Source organism: Podarcis filfolensis (assembly GCF_964270895.1).
Source record: "Podarcis filfolensis genome assembly, chromosome: 13".
Lineage (NCBI taxonomy): Eukaryota > Metazoa > Chordata > Lepidosauria > Squamata > Lacertidae > Podarcis > Podarcis filfolensis.
In genome coordinates, this window is record NC_139615.1 from 3271925 (window position 1) to 3286350 (window position 14426).

The 14426-nt window shown below is 45.6% G+C and overlaps 1 protein-coding gene across 1 annotated transcript in view; it reads right to left on the minus strand.

The window, feature by feature from the left end:
• The window catches only part of ACADVL (acyl-CoA dehydrogenase very long chain), a 29853-nt gene extending 17822 nt beyond the window's left edge, over nucleotides 1-12031 (minus strand). The window contains exons 1-5 of the mRNA XM_083580961.1: nucleotides 11846-12031; nucleotides 10985-11063; nucleotides 7053-7127; nucleotides 2338-2410; nucleotides 390-454 (exon numbers count right to left, since the gene is read on the minus strand). Coding sequence (XP_083437087.1) covers nucleotides 390-454; nucleotides 2338-2410; nucleotides 7053-7127; nucleotides 10985-11063; nucleotides 11846-11910 — 357 coding nt within the window. The 5' untranslated portion in view covers nucleotides 11911-12031. The remainder of the gene's footprint in view (nucleotides 1-389; nucleotides 455-2337; nucleotides 2411-7052; nucleotides 7128-10984; nucleotides 11064-11845) is intronic.
• Between the last annotated feature and the right edge of the window lie 2395 nt (nucleotides 12032-14426).

A 14426-nucleotide genomic window follows, 5' to 3' on the forward strand; every position in this document is an offset into this window, starting at 1 on the left:
TTTAAACAAAATCACACATTCTACTCATGTAAAAACACCAGGCAGGCCCCACAAACCACCCAGAGATGCATTTTAAATAAAGGGACACATTCTACTCATGTAGAAACACACTGATTCCCGGACCTTCCACAGGCCAGATTTAGAAGGTGATTGGGCCGTATCCGGCCCCCGGGCCTTAGTTTGCCCACCTGTGATTTAAACCCATTCTGCGTTTCCCCTCGCTGTTGGGAATGTGTCCCCCAAGGTTCAGGCAAAACCTGCCATTTCCCCGCAGTTCCCACCCACATAATTCTGGCCCTGCCCTAATAAATAATAATAATAATAATAATAATAATAATAATAATAATAATAATAATAATTATGACAGACGCCATTCTGGGATTCCTCACCTCAAAGAACCGAGAGACGGGGCCCACCAGCTCTCTCAGTGTCTGGGCTTGATCTTCATTTAGAACTGTAATAAGAGAAGGGAAGGGAAACATCAGCCCCTGCTAGCCTGCTAGCCCTCCTAGCAAACTGCTTTTCCAAACCCCAACATACACCTTGCAGCGGAACCAATTTGGATTTCCTTGCCTCCTCCTGCTTTTTAGACTCTCCAAGCTTTTCCCATCTGAGATGGCTGGCTGGATTCTCTTAACTGCACGCCAAGCCGCATTGTTTTTAATATTCGTTTGGAAGCCGCCCAGAGTGGCTGGGGAAACCCAGCCAGATGGGTGGGGTATAAATAATAAATTATTATTATTAAGGAAAAGGGGGCAACTTAGCCCTGCACACCTAGAGTTGGTCTTTCCTATCCTCAGCCAACGTTCTTAGACTTAAAACGCAAACCCACAGACCTTGCCCTTTACGGAAGAAAGAAGCGAGATTAAGAAATTTGTTTGGCTAGTCCAGGGGTCAGCAAACTTTTTCAGCAGGGGGCCTGTCCACTGTCCCTCAGACCTTGTGGAGGGCCGGACTATATTTTGGCAAGAAAAATAATAATGAACGAATTCCTATGCCCCACAAATAACCCAGAGATGCATTTTAAATAAAAGCACACCTTCTACTCATGTAAAAACACGCTGATTCCCGGACCACCCGCAGGCTGGATTGAGAAGGTGATTGGACCGGATTTGGGCCTAAGTTTGCCTACCCATGGTCTCTAGGACTAGATCAGGCATCCCCAACTTGCAGCCCTCCAGATGTTTTGGCCTACAACTCCCATGATCCCTAGCTAGCAGGACCAGTTGTCAGGGATGATGGGAATTGTAGTCCAAAACATCTGGAGGGCCGAAGGTTGGGGATGCCTGGACTATGTCAAACATGGGCCACTGATTGACGTGCCTAGTCCTCAGGAGGAAATGAGGCAGACCCAGGACTCAAAATGAAGGGGGTCTTGGGCTGGGTTTCTGGTAGGTGTATGAATTGTTATTATTTTCATTTCCTTTCCTTCTGTATATAATTTTATTAAGTTTTCAGTTTTACAATTTAAAATACCCATTTTACATCCTTAAGATGTAATGTGATTTCCCTTCTTCTCTTTCCATGGTTCATTTTACATATCACAAATCCCTGAATATTTTACAAAAACGACACCGTTCAGTATTCCATTATTGCATCCATCAAAACTTGTTTACACTGTTGGATTTATCTTAACGCTGCCAGCATCAATATATTTCCCATATAGTCAATAAACGTTTTCCACACTTATTTAAACGTATCTTCTTCTTGTTCTCTCATTCTATATGTTAAGTCTGCAAGCTGAGCATATTCCATCATATTGCTATTCTTCTTTGGTTGGGACCTCGCTTGTTTTCCATTTTGGGGCTAACAAAACACAGGCCGCAGTAGTGGCGTACATAAATAACCTTTTTTGACACCTGGGAATTTCAGTCTGAATTATCCCCAACAGAAAGGGCTATGAGTTTGTTTGGAAAGTACTTTTAAACATTTTTTTTTCAATTCATTATGGATCATTTCCCAATACAGTGGTACCTCAGGTTAAGTACTTAATTCGTTCCGGAGGTCCGTTCTTAACCTGAAACTGTTCTTAACCTGAAGCACCACTTTAGCCTATGGGGCCTCCTGCTGACGCCGCGCCACCGGATCACGATTTCTGTTCTTATCCTGAAGCAAAGTTCTTAACCCGAGGTACTATTTCTGGGTTAGCGGAGTGTGTAACCTGAGCGTATGTAACCCGAGGTACCACTGTACTCTGGATTATTATTATTATTTACATGGTGCCCATCTGATTGGGTTACCCAGCCACTCTGGGCAGCTTCCAACAAACTAAAACACAGTAAGACATCAAACATTAAAGTCCTCCAACTCATCTCCTCTCCAAGCCCTGATGTTTACCTGAAGGATAAGGGAAGACTTGTTCTGTGTTGACCTGGCCCTTGAACATCCCAACGGCAAATGACTTTGACTCCTGGATGGAGAACAAGAGGAAGAGTTGCAACACTTGGGGCTTCTTAAATTTAGAGGAAATGCGAGCGAGAGCCGCCATGACAGAATTCGCTAAAATCATGCATATCCCAGAGAAAGCAACAAACATTTTCTCCCCCTCTCACAGCACTAGAAGCTGAATGTTGGAGGCATTCAAGGACAGATTAAAAAGGAAGCCCTTTGGTACACGATGCATAGAAACTCTGGAACTCCCTGCCACAGGAGGGAAGGACGGCAGCCAACATGGAAGCCTTTAAAGATGGATTAGACCAACTCAGGGAGGATAAGTAGTCAGGAGGGCCCTGGAGGCAGTAATACCGTATTTTTCGCTCCATAAGGCGCACCTAGTTTTTATAGGAGGAAAACAAGAAAAAAAATAATCTGAACGAAACAGTGGATGTATGATTTTTGTGGTTCATGCTGAGGCCACAGACATGTGATCTGATGGTGAATTTGGGGTGACCCAATGCAAAAATCCTGAGGATCCATGGGCTTTTACCTCCCCCCTCCCAGGCAGCCTCTGCTAGCCTCCCTTATCTCTCTTCTGATCCCACAGATCAGCTGCTTCTTTTCAACACTCCCTTCCCTCTTGTTTGCCTTAGTGTCTGTTCCTTAACTGGAGCAGTTTTTTGCTCCTCCTTTTCTTCTAATTTCTCTCCTCATTGCTTTGGTCTTCCTGTTTCCCCCCCTTTGCAAGTTCGCTGTCTTTACCTCCCCCTCCCAGGCAGCCTCCTTTATCTCTAGCGCCCCTTATCTCTCCCTGAACCGATCAGCGGCTTTGTTTCAACACCCACTTCCCTCTTTCCACAAAAAAAAAAAAGCATGACCTGCTTTTTGCCCCTGGGCAATTTGACTCCAGGGACCATGCATTCGCTCCATTAGACGCACAGACATTTCCCCTTACTTTTTAGGAAGAAAAAAGTGCGTCTTATGGAGCGAAAAATACGGTACTTCTCAATATTGGTCGCTAGGATAAGAAAATGGCACAGGCTGTGAGGCAGGGCAAAAGAGAAACGGCCTCCACCCAGTGGGGGCTGAAGACAACCGATGGAATACAATTGGGGAATGATGTTGTTGTTGTTGTTTAGTCGTGTCCGCCTCTTCATGACCCCCTGGACCAGAGCACGCCAGGCACTCCTGTCTTCCACTGCCTCCCGCAGTTTGGTCAAACTCATGCTGGTAGCTTCGAGAACACTGTCCCACCATCTCGTCCTCCGTCGTCCCCTTCTCCTTGTGCCCTCCATCTTTCCCAACATCAGGGTCTTTTCCAGGGAGTCTTCTCTTCTCATGAGGTGGCCAAAGTCTTGGAGCCTCAGCTTCAGGATCTGTCCTTCCAGTGAGCACTCAGGGCTGATTTCCTTCAGAATGGAGAGGTTTGATCTTCTTGCAGTCCATGGGACTCTCAAGAGTCTCCTCCAGCACCAGAATTCAAAAGCATCCATTCTTCGGCGACCAGCCTTCTTAATGGTCCAGCTCTCACTTCCATACATCACTACTGGGAAAACCAGAGCTTTAACTATACGGACCTTTGTTGGCAAGGTGATGTCTCTACTTTTTAAGATGCTGTCTAGGTTTGTCATTGCTTTTCTCCCAAGAAGCAGGCGTCTTTCAATTTTGTGGCTGCTGTCACCATCTGCAGTGATCATGGAGCCCAAGAAAGTAAAATATCTCACTGCCTCCATTTCTTCCCCTTCTATTTGCCAGGAGGTGATGGGCCCAGTGGCCATCTTCGTTTTTAATATTTCACACCAAAAGCTGCATCTGTTTTTGTACATGGATTAATGTGAAAATGAGGGTGAATCGTTGATCTTTGCGAGCTTGCCCTAGGGCCTGGGGGCTTGGGAGGAGCAAGCTAGGATATTTGAGGATTATTTACACAATTATTGACTTGTGAAATATACCCCACTGCGTTGCTTTTCTACGGAAAACTCGTATTTGGACTATCAGCTCATTAAAAGATCTGAAAGACTGCTGCGCCTAACTCAAATGAAAGAGAGTGCAGAGCTCTTGAACTGTGGAATGAAGGGGGTGGTGAGTTGAAAATCAACCGACGAATAACAAGACAGAATAAAAAGGCCTCTTGCAGGTTAATAGGCATACGAATTTGCTAAATATGATAGAAAGTCATACACCAGCGATTGCAATGATAAGACAAAGCTTAAGAGCGGAATTATGAAACTGGAAAAAACAAGAGAAGTGAAAGAAACTTTCTCCCGACAGCCAGAACATGGGAAGTCCCATTAAATTGTTTAATTTGGAATATATAACTGGCTTTATCTTTTTGTATTATGATTATTTAGAGTATGCACGGCTGACGAAGCCCGGCAAGGCAAAACAAAGTATTATTCCGGGAATCCTTGTCACGTTTAAGTTCTTTTGTCTGACACCGGCATACAGCAACTATATTTTGCAAAGGCACATGTTAAGATCTTTCATATCCTTCGTCTGATACCTGCATACAGCATACAACAACCGTACTTTGCAAAAGGAAAATGTGGAACATTACAAAGAAAAGTTCATCTTCTGCAAGTACTGCTCCTTAAAGTTGTTACGTTTGACACTTGTATGCGCTAAGACATACGTGGAACACAAAAAGCTTCCATTTGGACGTTACGTATATAAGAACTGATCTATTTGCATTTCCTGTTCTAAATGTTGGTCCTTAATTGCTTCTACTCAATTAGATAATGTGAAAAGAGTTATGCTTATATGATGTATAAAGAATTTAGATAGTTAAACACAGCCAGTTACGTTGTGGGTATCAAGATTTGATTTGATCTGTGTGTGTGTGTGTATATATATCGGTCGCTGGAAGCCACAGGAGGAGGGGAGAGGGCTCTTGTGATCGGATCCTGCACGTGGTTGGCCACTGTGAGCACAGGATCCTGGGCTGGCTGGGCCATGGGCTTGATCCAGCAGGTTTTCCTTACATTCTTAGGAATCTGGTGGGAAAGGCACCTGTGTGGCCAGCATAAGGTCTTGGGTTCAATCCTGCCACCTCCATGAAGGGCTTGGAAGGAATAATCAGAGACCCTGGAGAACCAGCCAGCCAGCCTGGATTAGAGGGCCTCACTCTGCATAACAAAAACACCCCATGTCGGTTCAGATGCTCCTGCGGTAGCTCACAACCAACAGCAGCATGCAGACCGACATAAATTTAAACCACGTCTCTCTCTGCAAAGGAGAATACAGGCAGGGGAGATATTAATACCAGCCAACTTTCGCCGGTGCAGAAACACCCACACAGGTACGTTTGGGAATTATACCTGCCGTATAATTAGCTGCCAGGGCTGTCGCGCTCACACCCTTATCATCCTATTTAATTATATTTGTTAATTTACATTTAGCTATATTTTTGGAAAATGGCTCCGCTGTCAGAGGCAAGATTACTTTCAACGCCAGTCACTGGAAACCACAGGTGGGGAGAGGGTCTTGTGTTTGGATCCTGCTGGCGGGTTTCCGAAAATGGGCATCAGGGTGGCCCCGGCGAGAACAGGGTACCGGCCTAGCAGGGCCTCTGGCCTGATCCGGCACGACAATCCTTACGTTCTTAAGGTATTCCAAAGACAATACATGAAATAAAGGCCTCTTGGCCTTGGGTACCACCTGCCCAATCATGTATGGTGGCGAAGACCAGGAAAAGGGCCTCTCATGGTGAATAGGGTGGGGGGTTTGCAGCAGAATTATCACCATATATTAAATTTGCATACTGCCCTATGTCCATAGATCTCAGGGTAGTTCACAACACAAAATTACAATATACCGTATTTTTCGCTCTATAAGACGCACCAGACCACAAGACGCACCTAGTTTTTGGAGGAGGAAAACAAGAAAAAAAATATTCCGAATCTCAGAAGCCAGAGCAGCAAGAGGGATCGCTGCGCAGTGAAAGCAGCAATCCCTCTTGCTGTTCTGGCTTCTGGGATAGCTGTGCAGCCTGCATTCACTCCATAAGACGCACACACATTTCCCCTTACTTTTTAGGAGGGGAAAAGTGAGTCTTATAGAGCAAAAAATACGGTATGTAAAAAAAATATTAAAAAGAAGAACAAAGACAATCCAATTATATTTTAACCTGTATTTTAAAATGGTTTATTTTTGTATTTGTATTTTTAATTGTAATTTTACTGGTGTTAGCCACCCTGAGCCCAACTCCAGCCGAGGAGGGGAGGGTATAAATAAAAATATTATTAATTATTATTATTATTACTATTATTATTATTACTAACCCCCCTCGCACGGCACATTGAAGAGGGCATTTAATTTAATTTAATTTAATTTAAAAGGCAGCCTTTCAACCAGTTAAGTCCCAAAACTCTTGGGGACCCTTGCTCAGGCAGCCCTCTCCACCACCATCCTTTGAGCACAGAGAACGAATGTTTGTGAATACCCCATAACATCCCGGAAGCTCAAGCCAGTGGGGAGGTCAGGGGTTTGCACAGCAATATACGACTCCAATTTTTCAGGACAGCATTTTCCCTCGAAACTGGGGTGGCAGGTCAGAGAACCAGGAGACCACCTAAGCCCTTTGCTTTTCCGAAAATTCAATTCAATCTGCCGAATATCTTCCCCACCATCAATTCCCTGTCGTCGTCCCCGCCCCAAAATAGGAAAAAAGCACCTACTGCAATTAAAGGTTTCTTTTCCGGTATCGCTTGGGAGACTGCGTCGGACTTCGCATTCGATTTATCCAGCACGGCCTGCAAAAAGCAACAAGAAAGTTATCTGGTGTTAGAGGCTTTCCGGCTAGAGAAATTATATATAAAGCTTTGTTGACTTCTCAACCTGCTGACCAGTCAACAGAAGGACCTCGGCCGAGAATCAAAGCAGAATGGGATGTTTTTAAAAAATTTGATGATGAAATATGTTTCCAATGATTACTCTTGATTGAGCATAGACTGAATTCTAGAGTTAAGAGAATGGTCTTCCGTAGAACAAGAAAGGACGCAGAAATTTTAAGATATGAGAAGTTAGGAAATGCATAGAAGGGAGCCATTAACAAACCAGGGAATAAAACCAGAGATTAGGCGTAGAAAAGAAGTACGAGTAGCGAGGAGAAATTGATACGGTTAAGATAAAAGGACTTCTTACTGGAAATATGAGAGTGTTATGCTTCTGTTTTGAGTGTTACGCTGAGGTCTGCCTGTTTTTGCTATTTACTTTGTGTTTTTATTTTTGCGCCTCTTTTCTGTTCTGTTTTTGGGACTGTGTGGAACCCAGTTCAGCTACTGATGGATTGTGTGACTGCAGTACATTGTTCATTGCTTTCATTTTATAGATCAATGGTCTTGTTAGATAGTAAAATTCATGTTAAATTACTGTTTTAGGGGTTGTTTTTAAAAGTCTGGAACGGATTAATCTGTTCCGAATTACTTTCTATGGGAAAGCGCGCCTTGGTTTTGGAACGCTTTGGTTTTGGAACGGACTTCCGGAACGGATTAAGTTTGAGAACCAAGGTACCACAGTAATGCAAAATGGATTAATAAGTTCCAGACACGAGGTATGACTGTATTACTATCCTTATTATGACCATTATTATTATTATTGATTGACTTTATTCGATATAAGTTGCTTATTCTAAAGTTATGTTTTTATTATCACATTTTTGCGTTGGATGAGATTGTGACAAGGTGTACATTCTTTGTTGTTTCTTCAGACTGCAAACCGCCTTGGGTATAGTAAAACAGAAAGGCGGTATACAAATGAAAAGTGAAATGAAAAATGAAATGAAATTATAAAAAAGGAGGTTCCAGCTCAACACCAGGAGGAACATTCTGACAGCAAGAGCTGCTTGACAGTGAGGGCTCTCCTCCCTTGGAGGATTTTCAGCAAAGGTTCGAAGGCTATCTGCTATGGATGCTTTAGCTGAGATTCCAGCATTGCAGGGGGTTGGGCTAGATGACCCCTGGGGTCCCCTCCCAATTCTATAATACAGTCATACCTCGGGTTACAGATGCTTCAGGTTGTGTGATTTCGGGTTGCACACTGTGCCAAACCTGGAAGTACTGGAACCGGTTACTTTTGGGTTTCGGTGCTTGCACAGAAGCACTAAATCGCGCTTTGCATATGCACCGAATTGCAACCCGTGCATGCACAGCGCTGCAGGTTGCGAACGTGCTTCCCGGACAGATCCTGTTTGCAACCTGAGCGTCCACTGTACTACAATTCAGCCTGCCCACTGCTAGGAGCAGGGAGCTGGTCCCCCAGCCAAACCCAGCACAGTCCCTCTTACTGGTTCAGACTGGAGCCGAACCTGAAATCAGCCCTGCAGTGGGAAGGGGACTGCAGAGGAAAATCCTGGCGGGATCCCAGGACGGCCGGGACATTTGCCGCTTTGTTCCAGGAATTCCAACGCAGCTGGGTGAGCAATCCTCCTTTTGCAGCCACATCACCAGGGTGCCTGGGGCTCAGCTGGTGACAGCTCACCTTTCCCCTACATACTTCCCAAATCGGGGATTAAATAACCTGACCTTTCCCCTAGAAAATGCCGCGTGGAACTCAGGGAGGGAAGGATATCCAGGATAACACCTCGATTTGCAGAACCGGCAGGGCTGCAGGTGACACACAATCCCTGCTCCGCATCCTCTAGTTATCTCCCGCTTGGACTACTGCAATGCGCTCTACGTGGGGCTACCTTTGAAGGGGACCCGGAAACTGCAACTAATCCAGAATGCGGCAGCCAGACTGGGGACTGGAATACCGTGTAACACCGGTCTTGAAAGACCTACATTGGCTCCCAGTACATTTCCAAGCACAATTCAAAGTGTTGGTGCTGACCTTGAAAGCCCTAAACGGCCTCAAAGGCCCAGTAGACCTGAAGGAGCGTCTCCACCCCCATCGTCCAGCCCAGACACTGAGGTCCAGCTCCGAGGGCCTTCTGGCGGTCCCCTCCCTGCGAGAAGCCAAGTTACAGGGAACCAGGCAGAGGGTCTTCTCGGTGGTGGCACCCGCCCTGTGGAACTCCCTCCCACCAGATGTCAAAGAGAAGAACAACATCTGACTTTTAGAAGACATCTGAAGGCAGCCCTGTTTAGGGAAGTTTTTAATATTTAATGCTGTACTGTTTTTAACACTTGATTGGGAGCTGCCCAGAGTGGCTGGGGAAGCCCAGCCAGATGGGTGGCGTATAAATAATAAATTATTATTGTTATTATTATTTGTACAAAATCAGCCTTTAAAGCATAGCAGGAGCCAGACTTTGGAACTCCCTGCCTATTGACGCCAGGCAGGGACCTTTTTTGTGCTCTTTTCAGGACAAATTACAAACAGGCAGGCAGGCAGATGATAGATAGATAGATGATAGATAGATAGATAGATAGATAGATAGATAGATGGATGAAAGTTTACTTTCTCTGCCCCCCTTTTTCTCCCCACTTCTATTTTCCCCCAAGTAATGTTTCACATTCAATGTATGAAGGACTCTATGAACTGAAAACAGACGCTTTATGTACTTTTGCTACCCAAGAAAATCTTCTAATAAAAGCAATTACCAAAATACCATTTTTGTTTAGGCAAGCCTACCCAGGTATATGGAATGTTTACACGTGTTTTTTAAAAAATATTTTAAGCTTATTGCTGACCTTGTTATCCGATTGCTTTAAACAGCCGTTTTAAAGCGTTTTTTTATTGATAATTTCACTGTTCCGTCACCTTCGTAAACCGCTTTTTGTTCTACAAGCAAGCAGCGTATTTACGAGACAAAATAATGCGTCTGGAAGTGACAAGTTACAAATCCATGCGGTTTGAGGTGGTGGAAATGTGTGGCTAGATTTCACCATGTTGGGGTTGCAGCTGCCTCTGGGGTGGAGTGTTTATAAAAAAGGGGGGGGTGTTCAAAATGCATCTTTTGTGGGGTGGGCAGTTAACAGATGCCAGTTCCAGACATTCGGGTGAGAAAGGGTTGCCTTTTAGAGCAACCACATCCTAAGGACACACTCTCACTTCAAAGCACTTCAACTGGGGGGCGGGACTTTGGCCTCCCTGTCATGGGAACCTGAAAAGGATTTGGGGTACCAGGGGTTCAGAATTTATATATATTCTTTTTCTGGGGTGGAGTGGAGAAGATGAAAGGAATAAGCGAGGCCAATAGCTGCTGGGGTTCTCAATGGAGCTAGGATAAAATCCGACTTTCCAAAAGCTGCTTTTGGTTTTTAAACCCACCACGCTCCTAGCCCACATGGAGGAAGGGATAAGTTAACATGACTCACTCCCCCAGAAAGCGTCAAGCCCAACAAAGGGTGTTGCAAGCATAAATGAGATTAATGAGTGCGCAATAGGCATTTGTCAAATTCGGAAGCCACGTGTCTCCGGTAACAATAGAGGAAGGGCTAAAAGGTTCACAGACCTGTTTTGCCAGCACCCAAACCAACAACCGTCCCACGCCACACGGCCCACAAATCCTTACCTTTTTTAACCCCCCCGCTAAAACAAAAAACAAAAACCCTTTGCACAGCCATCAAACTGGGCCCGATCCACCAGAATCGGGGATTCCCATTAAAATAAAGAGGCGTAACTAGAAATAGACCCTGCTCCCCTCCCCCCAGCACCCCCAAAATACCTCCGCCGTCTGCGTAGCATAGAGTCTCCTTCCATTTGGGTGGGGAGCGGGGTACGTCAAAGCCGGGAGCCCAAAAGACCTGGGAAGGGGGAAAAAAGCAAGGGATAATTCAGGAGAAGAGGGTAGTTTAGTGAAATGGATCCTGACTTTACCTGGCCAGGTAAAGTGGCTGTGGTTGTAAATACGTATATTTTTTTAGAAACAGCCAAGTTTCTAAGGGCTTTTTGTGGGTGTGGGGCAGGGGTCCCCAATTTTGTTTTTAGGGCCACCCCCCCTGGTTTCCTTAAACCCTTCCTCAGTGCCCCCACGACCCTATAGAAAGAATTATTCAGAACAGCAGCCCGCAGGACCCACTTAAGAAGGTAATAACACAGTAAAGTTCGAAGCAGCGGCAAATAATTGTACGTTTGTTCAAAGTCCGGTTAAGACTCTTCCTTTTAATCCCTTCCAGTGCTTTTTTTCTGGGGGGTACGCATACCCCTAAACATTTTGTGAATCTTTGTACTTTGGTCCATTTACTGTACTTACTTCCCCTGATTTGAACTATAAAATTAAGATTTTCTTGAGTCAAAATGAGAGTACCCCCCCAAAAAAAATCCCCCCAAACATTTTTTAAGGGAAAAAATCTCCAACAGGTAACCCCACTGTCCCGTCCCCCCCCATAAGGAACCACTTATGGGGTCTTGGAACCACACACTCAATATCTCCCCACCACCCTCTGCATCCCTAAACCCCTTTCCCACCAGCCCCCACCCCTTCCAAAGCGCCCCACACTAAGATCTCCCCCAAAAAACCCACCACCCCACACCCAGCAAAAGGCAAGTTTTCCTGCCCCCTTTCCAGACCATGGTCCAGACTCACCCTGGGGGGCTGCTCAGCCGCAGGAGGCTCAAGCAGAACTTGGGGGGCAGCCTCAAAGTCTGCATGGCTGGGGGGTGTCTATGGGGCCTGACTTCTTCTGCCTCGGAGGTGCTGGCAAGTTTCTGTTTGCCTGCTTCTCCCTCTTGCTCCTCCCCTCCCCTTATGCAAGGTCATCAGCTCAAATATGTGTGGGGGGGGGATAGGGCTAATTACTTCCTGCCCCACCCATGGCCCCGGGGCATGCTGGGAGTTGTAGTTTTCTTCCCCCATGGAGACGTGGCTTTCCTTTCCAGGCCAGCAGAGGAAGGAAGCATGTTTTGGTGAGGGGGTTTTTGGAGAGAGTTGGCCTGCCCTGAGCATATGCAAAGTGCATTTCTTCCCCCTGCTAATCTAGGGCTGTTGCACCCCTGGGTGCATTTATTCCTTTACTGCAGTGCTGCCCCCCCCAATGTCTCATTTTCCTACTCATATTGAAATAATGCCCCTCAACGAGGCCAAACTTAGATTCAGAAAATGTTTAGAGGTGTGTGTACCCCTGCGTACCCCCCAGAAAAAAAGCACTGCTTTATTGTATTAATGCCCCACTGAAATAAAAAATTTAAGGTCATATGTGTGTGTGTGTATATATATATATATATATATATATATATATATGTGCGTGTGTGTGTATACATATATGTGTGTGTGTGTGTGTATACATGTGTGTGTGTGTATGTATACACACACACACACACACACACACACACATATACCGTATTTTTCGCTCTATAAGACGCACCAGACCACAAGACGCACGTAGTTTTTGGAGGAGGAAAACAAGAAAAAAAAATTCTGAATCCCAGAAGTCAGAACAGCAAGAGGGATCGCTGCGCAGTGAAAGCATCAATCCCTCTTGCTGTTCTGGCTTCTGGGATAGCTGTGCAGCCTGCATTCGCTCCATAAGACGCACACACATTTCCCCTTACTTTTTAGGAGGGAAAAAGTGAGTCTTATAGAGCAAAAAATACGGCATATATATATATATATACACACACACACACTGTATATAAAAATGTTCATAACTGAATATATAAATCACATGTCTGAAACCCCACAGGAAAAAGTCCTGAAACCATTTTGACTCCCAAACTGACCAAATGTTTTCTCTGCAAGGTCCAGGGAAAATGGAAAAGCCTGCCCATTGTCTTTTCCTTCACAAATCCTGTCTTAAGGGTATGTCTGTGTATGAATAGGGTGTGAGTCTGTGACCTGGCTCAGGAATAAGTATTTGTCATTACAAAAGACTGGCCAGGCTTCCCAGGGTATCCAATCAAGTGACCATTAACAGGTAACCTGCCAGACAGGAGGTAAACAACGCACTCAGATTTCTGCTGTAGACCGCCCTTTCTGTGATGTAGGTATGATGTATCAGGGGGTGGTCTTGGACTCCAGGGGGGGCAATTTAAAATGTCTATATAAGGGCGGGCACACCTTGGTTCTGGGTCCTCCTCCTTTCCTGCGTGTGAAGGGGGCACCTGTTGCAACAGATCAATAAAGATCAGGCTTACTAGCTGCTTTGCTTCTCAATATTCTCTGGTTGGCCTCTGTTCTTTTCTCCGACCGATGGAGAACCTGCAAAGGACTCTGTAAGGGCTCTTGTGTCCCCCATAAGGGAATAAGGGCAGATTTTTATTATACCACCTTTTCTCTTTAGGGAGATCAAGGTGGCATACATGGTTCTCCGCCCCGCTAATTTTACTCCCCACAACAACCCTACGAGGTAGGTTAGGCTGAGACAAGCAGTGACTGGCCAATGGTCAACCAGTCAGGATTTGAAACCTGATCAAGGTCCTAGTCCAACACTTAAACCAATGCGCCATGCTGGTTAATTTAAATAATAATAATAATAATAATAATTTATTATTTATACCCCGCCCATCTGGCTGGGCCTCCCCAGCCACTCTGGGTGGCTTCCATAGAAACCAAAAATACAGTAAAATATCACACGTTAAAAACTTCCCTGAACAGGGCTGCCTTAAGATGTCTTCTGAATGTCAGGTAGTTGTTTATCGCTTTGACATCTGGTGGGAGGGCGTTCCACAGGGCGGGCGCCACCACCAAGAAGGCCCTCTGCCTGGTTCCCTGTAGCTTTGCTTCTCGCAATGAGGGAACCGCCAGAAGGCCCTTGGAGCTGGACCTCAGCGTCCGGGCAGAACGATGGGGGTGGAGACGCTCCTTCAGATATACCAGACCGAGGCCGTTTAGGGCTTTAAAGGTCAGCACCAACACTTTGAATTGTGCTCGGAAACGTACTGGGAGCCAATGTAGGTCTTTCAAAACCGGTGTTATGTGGTCTCGGCGGCCGCCCCCAGTCACCAGTCTAGCTGCCGCATTCTGGATTAGTTGTAATTTAAAGCTATAGCCGGGGTGCATCTGTCCATGTGCAGAGGGGAACAGGGGTCTCCCTGGCAGGCTGCCCAGTTTCTGCCCTCCCCAACAACCATACAAGGGGATTAGGGCTCAAGGGTTTCTAGGCCTTAGAAAGCGAGGTCCACAGCCCAGTCTGAAGAATAATGTTGGTGTCCCAAGGCAAGGAAGAAGC